Genomic DNA, 18,872 nt, shown 5'->3' on the forward strand with positions numbered 1-18,872 from the left:
CACTGGACCGTAACCACCACATGACCTCAACAGACTGTTCACACGCACTGTCGGCTCCCACAGCGGGCTCTCTAGCTATCTGAGTTTCGGATATGCCATTCGTATAGGCCTTAGTCCTAGCACCCTGGCTGGGTTGATCCACGTCTTACAGCGTTAGCAGAATGCTTTCCATTTCACATTGAACTCCACCATTCCGGCTTCCCTCTGCTCTAAGGTGGGGCAGGCGCTGTCTTTTAAGTCCGCCTTCGCGATCATCAATGGATGAGCAGCAACTTGGGTGACAGGTTAGGATAGGGAGAGGTTCAGAAGAGAAGAGGAGGGAAGAGTTGGAGGCGAGGTTCAGGGAAGACAGCTCATGAGGTGCTGAGAGACACTTCTGGCCCGAGAGGAGAATCCTCGTGGGGCGGATATAGAAGATGAGGTCAGCTAAGGAGAGCCTGGCACAGTAGCTCACACTGCTGGACTTAGGCAGTAGGCAAAGGACTAGGATGGCTGAAGCCTCAGGTGAAGTGACTTGGGGCATCCGCGGCAGTGTGTAAGGTGGTTCAGGGGAGCGTTAAGAGCATCTGCAGTCTCTGGTGAGCCAATCTGGATGCCACCAGGGAGGGTGGTCCCCACAGAGGGGACATCCCAACCATCACAGGGCCAGTGGCTGGACCAGTGTGCGTGGGGCTGAGCGCGTTTGTGGCTCTCACCTGAAAGTCAGGCTTCTTTAAACCCGGAGTGAAAACGTGTCCCGTGCAGTGGGCTCTGAAGTGCATGCTTGCGGTGACAGATACTTGCATGCGTTGTGTGACAGCCCCTAGCCGCTGAAGCTCCCAGTTTATCCTGCTCTCTCTGAGGTGATTTTCTGTGGGGTTTGACGCAGATTTTGCTGGTTGCCCCCTGCTTGGATTAGATACCATTGATTCTGGATTCTCCAGTCTGCAAGAGCATCAGAATGGAGGCTCTGACTCCGAACTCGTGAGGAGTCCGTGAGACAGTGTCTTTGCTCTCATTACGCCCTGTAAAGGGTGGTCACAATACCCCAAGTGGGCTGGGGTTTGGGAGGGGGAGGGGTGGAGGCACAGAAGTTGCCTCAGATCAACACGGTTTGGTTTTTTTCTGCTCTTTTATTTACTTATATTTATTTATTGGACTACTAATGGTTATTTTAGGGGCCTAGAGGGATGGTTCGCCAGTAAAAGAACTTATTGCTCTTGCACAGGATCCAGATTCAGTTCCCAGCACCCAAAGGCTGCTCATAATGGCCTGTAACTCTCGTCCCAGGGTATCAGATGCCCTCTTCTGGCATGCATGTGATATGAATATAGTCATAAAAATAATAAATCTTCCCATTAAAATATAAAGTTATTTTAATAGAAATAGTCAATCTAGAAAACTCTGTCTCTCCCCACCCTTCAGTTGGGTCTTCTCTTCCTCCTTCTCCTCTTCCTCCTCCTCTTTTTTCTTCTTTCATTTTTCGTTTCAAGCTTCTCTTGAAGTATTTTCTTTTTAAATTTTTTTTAAAAATTACTTTTGAGATTTATTTACTTAGCTGAGCATGGTGGCCCATGCATTTAATCCCAGCTCTAGGGAGGCAGAGGCAGGTGGATCTGTAAGCTTGAGGCCAGCCTGGTCTACAGAGTGAGTTCCAGGATAGCCTGGGCTACACAGAGAAACCTACACAAACCACACCAAAAAAATAGTATTTAGCTTTTTGTTACCGCATGCACGCCTGCTGACTTTGCATTCTTTGTATTTGCGAGAACCGTGCGGTGTAAAAAATACCTGAAGTTATATTTTACACTCATAACAAATCAATTCAAATATCAAAAAGATATTTTTTGATACTGAGATTGTATATACCGGTGTGTGATACTGAGTGAGACTCAATAGTGAAGTGGGCTTCTTGATTACTTGTGATTCTCCATGGTACACTTTCTTCTGATGCTAGCACGCCTACACCAAAATGTCCCAGGGGATGACTGTTGGATCTCACTCAGGCTTTTATAATTTCTTACGTATGATCCGAACTTGAATGAGAAGCTCAAAAATAAACCACACAAACCTTTGTTTCAAGATATTTAATTTTGCATTAGATTTTTATTTCAATTTAGTTTTTATTTACATATGTATGTGTCCCTGTGTGAGGATGTTTGCACATGTGTCCAACTACACAAGGAGGCCAGAGGAGGGCAGCAGATCTCAAGGAGCGTTATGAACCATTTGATGCTGGTGTGGAAAACCCAACTTGGGTCCTCTGGAAAAGCAGTTTGTGCTCTGTTAACCACTGAGCCATCTCTCCAGCCCTCTGAAAAATTAATTGAAAAAGACATGGAAGTGAGGGGGGGGGGACCAGAGAGATGGCTCGGGAACAGGTAAACCTGCTTCCTGAGTGAGTTTGATTCCGAGACTCATGGGGTGGGAGCAGAGAACCAGCTCCCAAAAGTCATCCTTTGACCATCACAAGTGCCATGTGACTCCTGTACCAATCAACACACGAGATAAGTAAATGCAGCATTCTAAGGTTTCAAAGAAGACGGCCACTCGAGTGCCGACAGGCTGCGGTGTTTGTGCCAAGGTGTGTCACTGACGCCTTCATTGTCTTTGTAGAAGAGGGGTATGTGAAAATGTTTCTTCGAGGCCGCCCCGTCACCATGTACATGCCCAAAGACCAGGTGGACTCCTACACTTTGGAGGCGAAAGCTGAATTGCCAACGAAGCGGCTGAAGCTGGAGTGGGTGTATCCTTTCCTCGCTGACCAGGTTGTCGGTGGTGACTCCTGGTGAAAGAGTCACGCAAGCTAAATGTTTTACTATTAGCGCTTTTAAAAAGTCAAAATGTCAAATGTGGCCATGTAGGAGAGGCAATTCCAGAGTAAGTTCTCATGACTGTGGTTCCCGTTCGACTGCACGTCCATTGTCTTCCTGAAAGGGCGTCAGGGAAATGATCTGTACAGATGAATGGTTTCGGGGCCAGGGGAATATGAGTATCCAGCCTGCCTGTCACAGAGAAGCAGCAAGCTTAGTGAAAATAATCAAAATTGGTGTCTTAGTCAGGGTTTCTGTTCCTGCACAAGACCTCGGGTCAAGAAGCAAATTGGGGAGGAAAGGGTTTATTCAGCTTACACTTCCATGTTGCTGTTCATCACCCAAGGAAGTCAGGACTGGAACTCAAGCAGGGCAGGAAGCAGGAAGTGATGCAGAGACCATGGAGGGATGTTTCTTACTGGCTTGCTTCCCCTGGCTTGCTCAGCTTGCTCTCTTATAGAACCCAAGACCACCAGCCCAGGGATGGCACCACCCACAATGGGCCCTTCCCCCCTTGATCACTAATTGAGAAAATGCCTCACAGCTGGGTCTCATGGAGGCATTTCCTCAAGGGAGGCTCCTTTCTCTGTGATAACTCCAGCTTGTGTCAAGTTGACACACAAAACCAGCCAGTACAATTGGGTGAACGTCAGGCCTCTAATGATGGCCATGATTTCAACAAACTGTTTGTTTGTTGTTCTCTCTCTCTCTCTCTCTCTCTCTCTCTCTCTCTCTCTCTCTCTCTCTCTCTCTCTCTCTGGTAACATTGTCTTACTATGAACCTCACAGCAATCCCTCTGCCTCAGTTTCCTGAACACTGGGGATATAGTCATAAGCTACACCCCGCCCCCCTAAGAGCTAGCGGTCAGTCTCTGCTGTTCAATGCTCATTTCCACCGTGGAGGGAGGCTGCAGCCTTTCCGTCTACAAAGACTCTACATCAAATTCGTAGTGATTGTCTGCCGCTCGCTGATTAACATCGAGCCCTCAAGACAAGTCCTATGTGCTGATTTAAGTTGGTGAGGCCGAGGATTAGTATTTGAGATTATGGAATTGTATTCGTGGAAATCAAAAGATTAGAAGTAGTTTGGCCATCTACTTTGGCCATGGAAGGGATCTATCTGCCCCTTCTTTAAGTTGGGTGGTTTTTTTTTAAAATATAATCCTGAAAACATTACTCAAAGGATGCTTCCTTACTTGTGTTTTAAAAGACGAGGAGAAAATTTGCTCCAAATAAATGTCATTTTGGCCAGGTTTTGTTTTTTACACTCAAGTTCAAGGGATGCTTTGCTTCTAAAAGTACACGTGTTAACATTTTAACACTAGGTCAGTGAGAAGGCTCAGTGGCTCAAGGTACCTGCTACCGAGCCCGAAGCCCCGAGTTCAGTCCCCTGGACCCACTTGATGGAAGGGGAGCATCAAGTCCTGCAAATTTTCCCTCTGACCTCCATTTGTACACTAATGGCACCTGTGTCCGGGGGCTCATGCACGCACGCACGCACGCAGTAAATAAGGCATAATAAAATTTTAAAACACCGATAATCATCCCCAAAATGCGGGAGCATCGTTAGTTAATTCATTGACTTAATTTAAAATTAAAAGTTAATTAATTTTGAAACCTTTTTGTTACATTCGAGTGACATTTGTACTCTATAAGTACTTTATAAGTACTTTTAAGTGGTGTTTAATAAAAAGATTTATCTCCTAGGTCTCAGACAGTAAAGCAGACTCCTAATTGCCTCAATAGCTTCCAAACATCTAATAAGTCTTCATGCTGTTAAAAAATAAAATTAACACGTTCGCACTAGACTTGGTGTGGAGCCAAGACATGTCTGCATTTCCAGAGGAAGGGAGGCCGAGGCAGGGAGATCTGAGCTGAAGCCAGCCTGGGCTACAGGGATCACCTGTCTCAAGCACTGTGGTAGAGCCCTTGCCTAGCACAGGAAAGCCCCGGGTTCATTCCCCAGTACTGCTAAATGTCGCGTTCACATTATTACCAAACACGTAACATTTGATTTTAGGCGCGTAAATACCGAGGTCCGTGTCAGAGTGTGTTCCATGCTGTTGTTTGTTCGAGACAGAGTCCGTCTTACCATGCGGCCCTAGCTGGCCTGGAGCTCATCCCTTTAGGGTGATAAGCACCGACAAGCCTAGCACGAGTTCCGGTCCAGTTCAGTCTAAACTGGTTAAACTGGTAGGAACTGTTGCACGTTCGTTTTATGCTTACGGAACGAAGCGGTGGCTCTCCAGTTCTCAAAAGCAAAGGATTTTCATCTTGACGCACGCCAAGCTACGGGTACCGGGGGCGAGACTGTCGTAATAACCTGTACCTGCTCCCGACCGGGGAGACGGTGTACTTCATAGCGTCGGTTGTGGTGCTTTACAACGTGGAGGAACAGCTGCAGAGGCATTACGCAGGCCACAACGACGACGTCAAGTGGTGAGTCCCCACGGACAGGTTGGCACGACGTAGGTGAGCTAGCCTCAGCCAAAAGAATTCAACATCGGGGCACAAGCCAGGGGTGGGATGGCGCAGGGCTCTGAAGCCAGACTGGGCAAAGCTGCTTTTTCTATTCCCCAGTGTCGTCTTTGGTCCTCCATTCTGCTGCCCGATTCATGGCAGCCTCTGTCCTCACTGTGCTTCCTTCCGTGTGACCAGATTGTCTGAGGGGAAAGGCTTCAGGAAGCTTTCTTAACCTCCCGAAAGTTAAAGACTTCAAATTGGGCTCCTAGTTTTGGAAAACGTGCTTTGTTGTGTACCTAGGTCTGAGTCTGCCACACCCGTGGGTCATTGTGTAGCTTGGGGAAGACCTTGCGGTGATTGGATGGGTAGATGGATTTGTGGTCATCCCGGATCCTGGCTGGTGATAAAAATCTCGCTGACATGAGACATCTTTCCTAATTAACACACCCAAAGGGGCTTGAAGGGTGTCAACTCAGTCAGCGGTTCTGAGACGGAAACGGTATTTTCCCAAGGAAGGATGCCTTTCCTTAAGGTTGGGAGTTCCCGGGAAGAAATCAATCAGGGATTCTGATAAATGAAATAGCATTTCCTGGCTAAGGGAGTTGGGTTGTTTGGGGGAAGCTGGGGGTGAGTCTGTAAGAAGCTAGGCAGTATGGCTTTCTTGTGTTTAAACTTTTGGAAGATCGTAGAAGTAAAACTAACCTTTGTGTGGAGTTGTCTGATAATTCTCCTCCTTTTAGCCTAGCGGTCCACCCTGACAGAATCACCATAGCAACAGGACAAGTGGCGGGCACATCTAAAGATGGAAAGGTGAGGTTTGTTCATTGCCTTTCTGACTTCTGCTAAGGAACTGGCAACAACCTTTTTTTTTTTTTTATGTATTTATTTTATGTGAGTACACTGTTGCTGTCTTCAGACACACCAGAAGAGGGCATCAGATCCCATTACAGATGGTTGTGAGCCACCATGTGGGTGCTGGGATTCGAACTCATGACCTCTGGAAGAGCAGTCAGTGCTCTAACCACTGAGCCATCTCTCCAGCCTGACAACATGGCTGATGGTAAATCTGCCCGGTCACTGCAATTGCAGCATCTGAGGACAATTGAGTCCTCACCAGGAGCTCTCATTGCACATTGAATGTGCTGTCCTGACCCTAAATCCCTCCCCAACCCCCAAGCTCCCTTAATTTCAGCAGGTTTTTACATTTAAAGCCAGAGCTCATGAGGCAGAGGCGGGCAGGGCCGTGAGCTATGAAACAAGACACTGTCATCAAAAAACAACCAGCAGCAACACATTAAGATGGCACAGCCTTGTCAAAGAATCCATTAGTCCCTGAAATTCTTCTCTCCACACACGATCAGCATGACAGTGTATGAGTCTAAGAAGCAGAGTTAAAATCCCCAAGTAACCATATGCTACGGGATGAACTCGACTGTGGGTGCCCACCAGTCATCTCCTCAGTGGGTGGACTTCACGCCTCGTGCTGATCACAGAGGCTCCTGGGAGCTTCAGGCAAACCCTGCAGGCGCTTTAGCAAGACCTCAGTCCTGTGAGGAAGGAGTTAAGGAACTGGTGGAACCTGACAAGCAGGAGACCTCCAAGCTGGCGTCCGCCTGTAATTGCCATGTTTTATCAAAACTCTGACAGCCTCTTAAGTCCCTGCTTGTATGGTTTTGTCCTGGTGTGAAACTAATCAGGACAGGAGCCTCCATTTTTATCAATGTGTATCTACCCAGAAAACACGGACGCTATCTTATCGGAGCGGATGTTTTCTCACATCATATTTTAGCCATTGGTTTTATGCGGTTCTCCATCAGCGCCCCACACTTGCAAAGAGCGGAATGACAGAGCCCAGGCTGCTGTTACGTAAACTCACTTAAGGAGCAGTTCAGTTCTGGCTTTACAAAAGAACCAAAGCCTGGAAGATCTCTTTGAAATCAGAAAGGAACTGTTCCCTCCGCCCTCTAGTGGCACGAAAGCGTATTTCCATTTTTGACTTTGGAATTAAATTCTTACTATAGAACCAGAGAGAAGTTTACAGCTGTCTGAACAGATTCTTAACATGTGAGGAAACCCAGAGAGGCCCATGCTGGTGCCTGGTGCCTGGTGCCTGGCTACTTGGAGACAAGGCTAAAAGAGAACAAGGTTTGCCTAGTGTTTACCCAAGTGCCAGATGCATGGCCGGGCTCATCCATGACGATGCATCTGCGGACTGCACTACAGTGCTCTCTTTGGTGAAATATTATTTCTAAAATTTAGAGCACTGCAAATATACAAAAGGCATGTCGGTCGGCTCCTCTGGTATGGGTGCTGGAGAGTGTCTAGTCAAAGTTTAAACTGGATAGCCTTCTCCTGACACCTCACTGGTTCACAGGGCCCAGGGGAGGTCAGGGAGAATGTTTTCATTACACTCGTGGTGGATGGAGTCCTCAAATGCAGAAAAAGACTTCTTGTTTGGCAAAATCGAAGTCAAAATAATTTAATGGCTCCAAGGGGACGAGAACTTTAGTTAACCTGCAGTCACTAATGATGGCCATATCCTTTCCGTACAGCAACTGCCGCCACACGTGCGTATCTGGGACTCTGTGACCCTGAACACTCTGCATGTCATCGGAATAGGCTTTTTTGACCGGGCTGTCACCTGCATCGCATTCTCAAAATCCGTGAGTATGGGAATATACGGGGGCCGGTCTCCAAGCCAACATTTCTAGCCACCTGGCTTCCGGCCTTCCTTAAGGCATGCTAGCCCAGCACACCCCTCCTCCAGCCACTCCACCTGGAAGCTCATTCCCTCTCACTCGTCCACGTGCGCGCTCACATCAAACACTCCTATCTGTTACGACCCTTGTGCATTGCTCTGCCTATAATCCTAAAGGAGCCACATGCCTGGGCAGCAAAGCTGGCCTCAAAAACAATGAGGTTCCTCACCTCTGATCTAATGGGCCCTTCATGTGTGTTGGGGGTGGGATGTGTGTGCTGGTGTGCATGGCGGGGGTGAGTGTGCATGTGTGTTCATGCAGAAGCCGCAGCCACCCCCCAACCCCCACCTCTGCCCTCCCAGTGTTGCCGTTAGGAGTGCACACCACCACAACCCAGCTGTGGGTACTGGGGATTGAACCTGGGTCCTCACGCTTGTGCAGCAAGCTCTTTACCAACTGGGTTCTCTACCCAGCACAGTAGTGAACTCTTTATTAAAAGTAAAGCAGGGGTTGGGATTTAGCTCAGTGGTAGAGCGCTTGCCTAGGAGGCGCAAGGCCCTGGGTTCGATCCCCAGCTCCGAAAAAAAAAAAAAGAACCAAAAAAAAAAAAAAAAAAGTAAAGCAATCAGGGCTGCAGAGATGGTTCAGCGGTTAAGAATACCGACCTTCCAGAGGACCTGGGTTCGATTCCCAGCACACACGTTAGCAGCTCACAACTGTCTGTAACTCTAGTTTCAGGGGACCTGGTGCCCTTATATAGAAATATAGGCAGACAAACACTGATGCACATTTAAAAAAAAAAAGTAGGGGTTGGGGATTTAGCTCAGTGATAGAGCGCTTGCCTAGCAAACGCAAGGCCCTGGGTTCGGTCCCCAGCTCCGAAAAAAAAAAAAAAGTAAAATAATCACCAGGCGGTGGCAGTGCACACCTTTAATCCCGGGAGGCAGAAACTGGCAGATCTCTGTGACTTTGAGGCCAGCCTGGTCTACAGAGCTAGTGCTAGGATAACCAGGGCCACGTTCAAAAAAAAAAAAGCCCTGTCTCAAAAAGCAAAACAGAACACAAAGTAAAATCAACGATCATTTTTAATCATGTTGGTCCCACTTTAGTCTCACATGCAAACCGCTTTTTCTTGACAGAACGGAGGAAGCCATCTCTGTGCCGTGGATGACTCCAATGACCACGTGTTGTCTGTGTGGGACTGGCAGAGAGAGGAGAGGCTGGCTGACGTGAAGGTTTGCACAGTCACTCACTGCGGTGTCCCACGGGGCATGGCTGCACGGCCAGCAGGCTCCAGGGTCTCCCAGGCCTCGCCCCTGGGAATAAACCTCCTTTTCTATCTCTCTTTCCTCATGAGACTCCCACTTAAGACTTGCCGGGGTGTTTCCTGACTTCCGGGGTCTGTAGAATTCTTTGTTTTCTTTATTTCATAGTGACAACAACTAATGAAAATTTTAATTCATTAAAAATTTTAATTAATTTTTTAATGAATTTTAATTCCTTCAGTCACTTCTTTGCTCACTTTCATTGGTACAACAAACCTGGGCACCCACTGTGTGCTTAGCGCCCACTAGGGCACCCACTGTGTGCTTGGCGCCCACTATGTGCTGGGCACCCACTGTGTGCTGGATGCCCACTATGTGCTGGGCTGCGGCCTGTGAGCAGCGCTGGAGGCGGTCAATGACTGAAGCATGCTCAGTACCCACCAGTCTCTGGGGCTGCAGGAGACATGGATACCAGCATGCCTCGAGTCAACTCTGCCCAGAACGTTGACTTGGCATGCCTGTAGCTCTCTTAAGGTTCCCCCTGTCAGGAGCACCCCTGGATTCCTGTTTTAATAAATCCTATTTCTCATTTCTCCTCTTGGCGTCTGCCGGCCTTGGTTAACCTGACTTATCTAAGCCAAGGGGAGCCATCAGCCAGCCTTCCTTGGATAATATTAGGCTTGCTTAGACAGCCTTACTACCTTACGGGAGGCTGCTGTCAGACAGCCTCAGCTACCCAGCTTTCCGTCTAGGATCTGGGATGCAGACAGGTGTTCAAATCAGATGTGTCCGCCGGCCTGACATTCCCTGTCTTCTAAGGTTGCCAGCAGAGATGTATGGTGATCACCCTGCGGAGGATTAGATGCAGCCAGGGACAAAGTACCAGCCAGGATTAAGAACACAGAGCCGAATTATTACATAGAAGCAATACTCAGGGCTAGGCGCGACAGACCAGGACACCAGTCCTGAAAGTGGGAATATGGACTGAGCCACCTCATGGGACCCCAAACTGAATCCAGAAGCAAGAGAACTGGGGAATCAGGGCAGCCGCAGTGAGGCAGGATCATGGGGCTGCAAGACATGCAGGGTCCTGAGTCCTTCTAGGGATCCCAGTCACTAGGAAGGGGAAGGGGGTGCCACATCTGGATGTCACCACCCAAGGAGTGATCCCAGTGCTCAGCCAGTGGCAAAGCTGCCTTCTTGGCACTTGCTGACATCTGGCTTCCAGCCGCAGAGCAGAAGACAGAGGGGAACAGGCAGCAGCCAGACTAGCGGTGAAGATGAAGGCGGTGGGGCTTGAGGGGCTCAGTGCCCTGCTGGGACGGTTTTGCTGTGCCCTGCTGGGACGGTTTTGCTGCAGCAGTTGACGCTCTGCCTTGTTTTGTCCTGAAGTGTTCGAACGAAGCGGTATTTGCTGCGGATTTCCACCCCACAGACACCAATATCATAGTCACCTGCGGGAAGTCACATCTCTACTTTTGGACCCTAGAAGGAAATTCCCTTAACAAGAAGCAAGGGTTGTTTGAGGTAAACTGCGCCTGCCTGCTGTTCCATTTTCCCACGTGGCGCCTGTGAGGGGCTGGGTTATAAGGGAGCACTGAGATACTTCAGATTGTTTTAGTGATAACTATGAAGGCGTAGAAAACACGATGCCCTCTTACAGTTCCCCACACAGTTGAGAAGCCCTTGAGGATCTCCCCAGTAATAAAATGGAAATAGAAGGTCTGGGCCTCCTGGTGGGGCAGCAAGGAGCCCGCACACAGGCACTGGTTGCTAGGGACTGGCAACCCGGCTTTGCTAAGGGTAGCAGGGGCCCTGTCTGTCATTCTGAAAGCTTGACAGCATAGCCCATCCCTCGGGCCCCCCTAACATTACCCTGCTTAAACTGTCTGCAGCTTTAGGATTCCCTGGCCATTGAGTTTCCAGAAATTTCTTCCTTTTAGAGGACATAATCTGGAAGGACACGTCTCCTGACAGTACATAAAACTAAAAGCTCCCGTCTCCAGAGGCTGACGTCATCCAGCTGCGGTTGACGGGGCTCTAACTTATTAACGTAAATAAAGGGTGTCTTCAGTAAATAATATGTCCGTGCTCACTGATTACTTTCCACAGAAACAAGAGAAGCCAAAGTTTGTCCTTTGCGTGACGTTTTCTGAAAATGGCGACACCATTACTGGAGATTCAAGTGGCAACATCTTGGTGTGGGGAAAAGGTAACGAGCAATTCTCCTAAATCCATTTGATGTTTTTATTAATGTTGTAACTAAGACAACGGAGGTGGGGTTTGTAGAAATGAGCTGTTGGCGTTACGTACAGGATGAACACTAAGTTCCCAGTTACATAGGTGTGTGGCTTTAATGAAACCCTACAGCAGAAGAAAACGGGGAATGTAACGGTTCGCTAACTTTGCGTATACCGTTGTGAAAGCTTTTTAAGGTTAGGGTACTATGATAAAGCTAATCACTTTGCTGGAAGAGCTGTTAGCAAATTATAATGCAGAAGTTATCAATGGCTCTATAGCTGTGGCGTATGTGGGTCACTGGTCTCATTCACATAGCATCTGACCAATATTTCTGGAGTGCTAGGAGCGCTAATACAGACAATGACGCATGCGCACAGGCCAGCTCAGATGAGACGCATGCGCACAGAATAGCTCAGATAAGACCCATGCACACAGATCAGACCTAAATTCCCTTATAGTTAGAGAATGGAGAACCTCAGTAAGAGAAGAGGTGTCAGATAAGTCCAGTAAGAAGTCGTGAGTATCTTCTACGTTCTGGAAGATACACTCTCCTGTCTTTCTGGGTCTCAGAGTTGTGTCTGAGAAAGAAGGGAGACATAGACAGACCTCCCAATGTCACTTCAGAAGGGGAAGGTGATTTTTGTATTCCTCCTGTTCTTGGCACCTTCTGTAGGAATGCTCATTTGATTTCTAGAAGAATCCTGAAAGGTCGGCAGTAGCCACATTCCACAAAGTGGGGAGCTGAGAAGAACAGCTAACTTGTCCAGGGATGTAGCCCACCGGGCAGAGGGCAGAGTCCTTCCTTGTTCCCACCACACAGCTCCCACGACACTGTATACTTCTCTCAATCATAGGACGGTCCAGTTCACGCATGCTCAGACTCTTGAGAGCATCAAAAGTTCAAGTCCTCCCTAGGAATGTATTAAAATAAATTCATAGCTTACCGTAACATCTTTAAAACAAACTGAAACAGGTCTCAGCAGTGGTCAGAGGCCAGCCTTTTGATTCTGCCCTAGATGATGGTGGTTTTCCTGGCGTATTTAGGTACAAATCGAATAAGCTATGCAGTTCAAGGGGCCCACGAGGGCGGCATTTTTGCACTTTGTATGCTGAGAGATGGCACGCTGGTGTCCGGAGGAGGGAAGGACCGGCGCCTCATTTCCTGGAACGGAAACTATCAAAAACTTCACAAAGCAGAGGTAAGCCACAGCGCGGACCCTGCCCCTGCTAGTCCGATGCCTCTGCTGGTGGTTTGGATTAGCTCAGAGTGGTGAGGGGAAAAAATAGATGATTTTTTTTATGGGAGGCAAAAATCTTAGAAAAGTCACAGAGACAGTTTATTTACAAGTAAAATAAAAGGATTTGAAGCTACCCAATACTTCCTGTTTGGAACATTGTTTTAATAGAGGCAGTCTTCCCTTCCGAAGGGCCCCTTATGGACAGTTGGATTTATCACCAGAACCTCTCTTTCTCCAATCCCCAGTATGCTGTGATCATACAGCGTCACCGTCACAGTCACCGAGAACCGGGTGTGTCCGGCACCTGCCTATTCACCGCTCTCAGCTGCAGGATGGCGTGCTTCCCAACACTTCCCTTCCTCTGTGGTTGATTTCACCGCCTAAGACATAGACAGCAGCCAGAGGGGAGCCAGAGGGAAGCCAGAGGGGAGAAGCACCCAGCAGCCTCCCTGGGGTTTTCTCCTCTAGCTCCTGGTTACGAGCAGGCTGGGAAACTGGCAGCAGGGTGCGGGCAGCACGCCGTCCCTAGCACGCGACATGCAGGATTTCTCCAGCTTCCGAGTCTCAGGCCGCCTGTTCTCAGCACTGTTTGAGGCAGTATGAAGTTGTAGTTCTCGTGGTTACCTGGTAGAGAAAGGCTTTCCTCTGAGTATTAGCAGTCCCCTCCCTTCCCTGTTGGTTTGGTATTATGTCTTATTTATATATGTGTGTGAGAGTGTGCATGTGTGTGGTATGTGTACCTGTGTGTGCGTGCCTGTGCATACTCATGCACATACTTGAGGAGGCCAGACAAGGATGTCGGGTGTCTGCTCCGTCACTCTCCTCCTTAGTCCCTTGAGACAGGGTCTCTCAGTGAACCTGGAGGCCGGCTGGCAGCCAGCCAGTCCCAGCTATCCTCCTGTCTCCACTTACACCTGTGCTGGGGCCATAGGCGTCAGAGATCTGCACTCACGTCCTAGTGTTTGTAGGGTGTCCTCTTACCCACGGAGCAACTGCTCATGAAGACCTTAATCTTGGTAACTCTTTTTTTCTTGCTGTGTAGTCCAGGATAACCTTAAGCTTACCTGGTAGCCCAGGCTAGCCTCAGACTGACAGTGATCTTTTTTTTAAAGATTTATTTATTTGTTTTTTGTATGTGAGTACACTGTCTCTGTCGTCAGACACACCAGAAGAGGGCATCCGACTTCATTACAGGTTGTGGGCCACCATCTGGTTGCTGGGATTTGAACTCAGGACCTCTGGAAGAGCAGTCAGTGCCTTTAACCACTGAGCCATCTCTCCAGCATTCACAGTGATCAGTCTTCTGAGCTCTGGATATGTTTGTCAAAGCATCATGGCTATATTTAAAAATATACAATCTGTATCTGCCATCTGTGTCTCAATAAGCACATTAGAGCACATTAGAGGCGGAGACTGGAGGACCTCTGTGAGTTCAAGTCAGCCTGATCTACACAGAGAGTTCCAGGACAGCCAGGGCTATGTAGAGAGGCCCCATCTCTCCCCACCCCACCCCAAAAAAAGAAGGAGGAGGAGGTGGTGAAGGAGAAATGAATAGGGGCTGGACAGAGGGCTCAGAGGTTAAGAGCAGTTTCTGCTCTTGCAGAGGACCCAGGTTAAGTTCCCAGAGCCTGCATGGCAGCTCACAGCCATCTGTAGCTCCAGTTAGAGAGAATCTGACATCCTCTTCCGGCTTCCGTAGGCATTGTATACATGTGGTGCACATACATACACGCAGACAAACACACACACACACACATATACACATACAGACACACACATGTGCACAGACACACATGTGTGCACGCACATGCACACACACACACGCACACCTTTGAGTAAATAGAAAAGAATATGCGAACAGTTGTTCGAGGGCGCAGGGAGAGAAAGCATTTTATAAGTAACAAGGTGATGTGTTTTGTCAACTGGGAAATTACTCCTTACATTGTAACACGCTATATTGGAGGATGAGAGAAAGCTTGTGTATTAATAGCACTGACTAATTTGGAGATTTGAAAGGTCTAAGAATGCATTGTGGGGCAGGCCTACCTTGCTCACTGTTGGCAAGGGAGTTTGGAAGACCTGGGGAAGTCATCTAGTTTAACCCCTGTTCCTTAATTGAGCAGTGCACGGAGACCTGAGGGGTTGGGGCACCCACATTTCTCTGAGAAGCTTTCATTTGTCTCTTACTGGCCTGTTGGGCTTGGCTCCTTCCTCGGCATCACTGTAAGTGTTTATCAGTAAACTTGTGAAACCACACTTGACATGACCGGCAGGTTTCCTGGAGCCCGTGTCTTTTGGACGTAAGATTTTGTGTACGGCCGAAAAATCTCTGGCAAATCAGTTTGGACCCTGTTTCAGTTTGTTTGATTGGTCTTTGGCTGTTTGTTTGTTTGTTTTTGTTTTTTGTTTGTTTGTTTTGTTTTTTTAAAGACAGGGTTTGTAGCCCTGGCTGTCCTAGAATTCACTCTGTAAACCAGGCTGGCCTCAAACTCAGAGATCTACCTCTGCCTCCCAAGTGCTCCACCACCACCTGGCCACATCTGGCTTTTTCCCTGGGCTCCAGAGACCAAGCTCTGGTCCTTGAGCTTGCCCAGCAAGCACTTAACAGTTGGAGTTGTCTCCCAAGCTTCGTCCCCACTTCTTGTGACCCAGAATCTACTCTGTAGTCCAGATCAGCCTCCAACTCCTAGTCCCCCCAGCTCAGCCTCCTAAGTACTGGGAGTTCAGGCATGCGCTCTCTGTCAACACATGCACTACAGGGAGAGACCTCGAGCCAGGGTGGGCTGCTTCTCACCCTGATCTCAGGACAACCCTGGGGTCTCCTTCTCACTATAGTGAGAGAACATTCTTTACTTTAGCAGACAGAACTGTCCCTAACAGGTGCGTCCTGAAAGTCACCGAACCTCCACATGTGCATGACCCTGCTGAGGACCACTTAAGTTAAGGGAAGTTTTGGGAACTCTTACACTTCTCAGGCCTTGTCAACTACTGAGGCAGTATCCCTAACAAGTACAGACTGACTGTCACACTCCTCCCCAACCTTTTTGTTTATTTTTTTTTTTTTTATCAAAAAGTACTTTTAAGAAAAGTTTTGTTGTTGTTGTTGCTTGTTTTTTTGGTTTTTTTTTTGTTTTGTTTTGTTTTGTGTTGGTTTGGTTTTTTGCTTTTTGGTTTGTTTGTTTTTGCTTTTTGGTTTGTTGTTTTTGAGACAGAATCTCTCTATCCCTGGCTGACTCAGAACTCACTATATAGACTAAGCTGGCCTCAAACTCACAGGACTCTGCCTGCCTCTGCCTCCCCAGTGCTGTGGTTAAAGGCCGCTATGCCCTGCTAAGACTTCATTCCGGCTCTTCATTTAAGATACTTAAAATGTTTGCAGTTTAAAAGGTAAAGTCGAGCCCTTGCCTAGATTCAAGAGGTGCTAGGTTCCACCTCTCGCACCACTGTCAGGCGGACACATGCGCGTGCACACACAGCACACGCATGCACGCACACTTGAGTGTGCACACGTGTAGTTTGGGATTTTGATCGCTTGCCCAGCAGCTGGCTGTGGCTGCATAGCTGAGTCCCTCTTCTGGTGTATACATGAAGTCTGTCATAAGCGCTAGCAGAGGATACCAATATTGTTAATGCCCGAGCTAAATGCCGATGCACATCTATAATAATAACCCTAGCACTTGGGAGACGGAATCAGGAGGATTACCTGAGATTGAGGCCACCTTAGCTTGCATAGTAAGTTCAAGGCTAGCCTGAACTACATACCTTCTCTTTAAAAACAACAACAACAAAAACTAGCCAATTGAATGAAATCGTCTTCGTTTGCGTGTGACTTTTCCCCACACAGATTCCTGAGCAGTTTGGCCCAATACGGACAGTGGCCGAGGGGAAGGGCAATGTCATCTTGATTGGCACTACTAGAAACTTTGTCCTGCAAGGCACCTTGACCGGGGACTTCACACCCATCACTCAGGTACCGTCAACTTGGCAAATGCACCTCACCGTGAGCCTGGACACGTGTGAGTGTCCCAGAGCGGCCACCTCCACTTCAGAGCTGTGTTTTGTGCCGTGATTTAAGCTTGGGAGGAAAGAGCTTAGGAGACGGTCCCTCGGGGGTCTCACTGTGATGGTGGGATCTGAGTCCCTCTGTCTTGGTTCTCTTGTAGGGTCACACTGATGAGCTCTGGGGGCTGGCCATCCATGCCTCCAAACCTCAGTTCTTGACCTGTGGACATGACAAGCACGCCACTCTCTGGGACGCCGTTGGTCACCGGCCAGTCTGGGACAAAATCATAGAGGTGAGTGTGAGCGCTACCTTCCTGGTCTTCTTATGAAAAACTCAGCTGGGACGTGTTTTTATATGAAATTAGCAGCGATAAAAAGTCTGAATGCAACGTTTTACCTTTTAATAATTACGTTGCTTTTAAGAACGTTTTGAGCACTCTCACCCATATCAATCTGAACAGCAGCAGCAGCAGGAGGAGGAGGTTATCGTTTCCAAGGGGGGTTGTCAGAGTTCCTGAGAGCAGAGTCTTAATGGACCAAAGTGCTACAAAGTCTGGCGAATAGCCTGGTCCCGTGACGGCACATCTTACATAGGGTTACACGCCACACTGAGAATACACAGTTTCATTTATCCTTCTCTGGTGCATTTGATGGCAAAAGACAGAGCATTCACTTTGAACTTCACAGGGGAAACACAGATTTCTTATCACAGTGTCAAAACCCCTTCCCCTGTGTGGAGATCAGGGTTCCGTTCCTAAGCTGGTGGCACATCAGGCTGTGAATGCATGGTACCATCTTGCCCTAGGGGTTAAAGAACTTTAGTTTTGCTCTAACTCTATCGGTCAGGAAGTGGGGAACAGAGTGGCTGAGTTACTTGTAAAGGTCACTGAGTTAGTGAGTGTGAGCTGGGACATGGCTCTGTGATTAAGGGCACCAGCCGCTCTTACAGGGGACTGTGTTCAGTCCCCAGCACCTGTGTGACAATTCGCAACCATCTGTAACTCCAGTTCCAGGATACCTGACCCCCTTTTCTGATCTCTGGGGTTACCAGGCATGCACACTCGTGCACTTACAAACGTGCAAGGGAAACACTTGTCCACACAAAAAGTGAGCGACTCGGCCGACCAGCTCAGTCTGACTCCCAGACTCAGGTTGCGTTGTTCCATTGCACCGCCATGGATCACAGGCAACCTCGATTGGTTGCTTGTACCTGACAAAACCCTTTGCAGTACCCAGGATCATCCCTTCATTCCCTGCAAAGCTTCTGGTATTTCCAACAGCCCAGGACTAGGTCTGGTTCCCCTGTCTTCCACTTTCAGAGAAGGCTGCCACTGGGTTCTTGTCACTGCAGCCAACCGAGCCCCAGAGTAGAAGGCCTGAGGGTAGGCACTCGCACAGCAGAGGTCATCAGGGAGAGAAGCATCCTTGTGGTTGGTTCTGTGGACGTGGCTGCCAGCTGAGGGTCCTGGCACTCTACCTCCCTGCCCCTTGCCAGACAGCTAACTGCTCTGTCCTCACGTAATTTGGGGACCAGACTTGGAACCTCAGCCCTGCACTGTCCTAGACCCTCCCCCAGACTTTGGATGGGAGCCCTTAGCTTCTCCGCACCTCAGTAACTCCGTCTGGGAGCAGCAGTGTGGTTTGGGTGAGGCCGTTCACAGAGACAGCTTTTTGGGTTCTGCCAGCAGGTCGGCAGGGCCGGGCTCAGCGGTAACCACCTCTTTGGGAAGTGGTTAAAGATGGCCTGACTGGGGTCTGGTGTCTCTGTCTGCTCTTGTGGTTTATATTTATCAAGTAGCATCTCTGTGGCTCCATTCCCACTCCTGCCCTGGCAGTGGTCAGTGGTTGTGTTCCCAGATAAACCGGGCACACCGTTTGACCAGCTTCCAGGGGTCGGAGAGAGATCGGATGCACAAGCCTCAGCCCAGAAAAGAGGACTCACCTGCCCGCCTTCTGTGACCACCGTAGCTAAGACAGACAAAGAAATTCCGAAGGCAGGAGTATGTTGAGATTGATGTGTGATGGGGACCCCAGTGGGCCTGCGTCTCTTGTAGGGAGAGAAGAGGGTTTTTTTTTTTTTTTTTTTTTTTGGTTCTTTTTTTTTTTGGAGCTGGGGACCCAACCCAGGGCCTTGTGCTTCCTAGGCAAGCGCCTCACCACTGAGCTAAATCC

The 18,872-nt window shown here is 48.6% G+C and overlaps 1 protein-coding gene across 4 annotated transcripts in view; it reads left to right on the forward strand.

Annotated features, from left to right (window-relative positions):
- The window catches only part of Eml1 (EMAP like 1), a 128,591-nt gene that overhangs the window by 97,467 nt on the left and 12,252 nt on the right, over nt 1–18,872 (forward strand). For all 4 annotated transcript variants that reach the window (XM_032908404.1, XM_032908403.1, XM_032908401.1 and 1 more), the window contains 10 exons: nt 2,596–2,725; nt 5,082–5,231; nt 5,996–6,065; nt 7,808–7,918; nt 9,094–9,189; nt 10,612–10,746; nt 11,332–11,431; nt 12,505–12,659; nt 16,543–16,668; nt 16,862–16,993. In XM_032908404.1, the coding sequence (XP_032764295.1) occupies nt 2,596–2,725; nt 5,082–5,231; nt 5,996–6,065; nt 7,808–7,918; nt 9,094–9,189; nt 10,612–10,746; nt 11,332–11,431; nt 12,505–12,659; nt 16,543–16,668; nt 16,862–16,993 (1,205 nt within the window). The remainder of the gene's footprint in view (nt 1–2,595; nt 2,726–5,081; nt 5,232–5,995; nt 6,066–7,807; nt 7,919–9,093; nt 9,190–10,611; nt 10,747–11,331; nt 11,432–12,504; nt 12,660–16,542; nt 16,669–16,861; nt 16,994–18,872) is intronic.

The sequence above is a fragment of the Rattus rattus genome, chromosome 7, assembly GCF_011064425.1.
Source record: "Rattus rattus isolate New Zealand chromosome 7, Rrattus_CSIRO_v1, whole genome shotgun sequence".
Classification (NCBI taxonomy): Eukaryota; Metazoa; Chordata; class Mammalia; order Rodentia; family Muridae; genus Rattus; species Rattus rattus.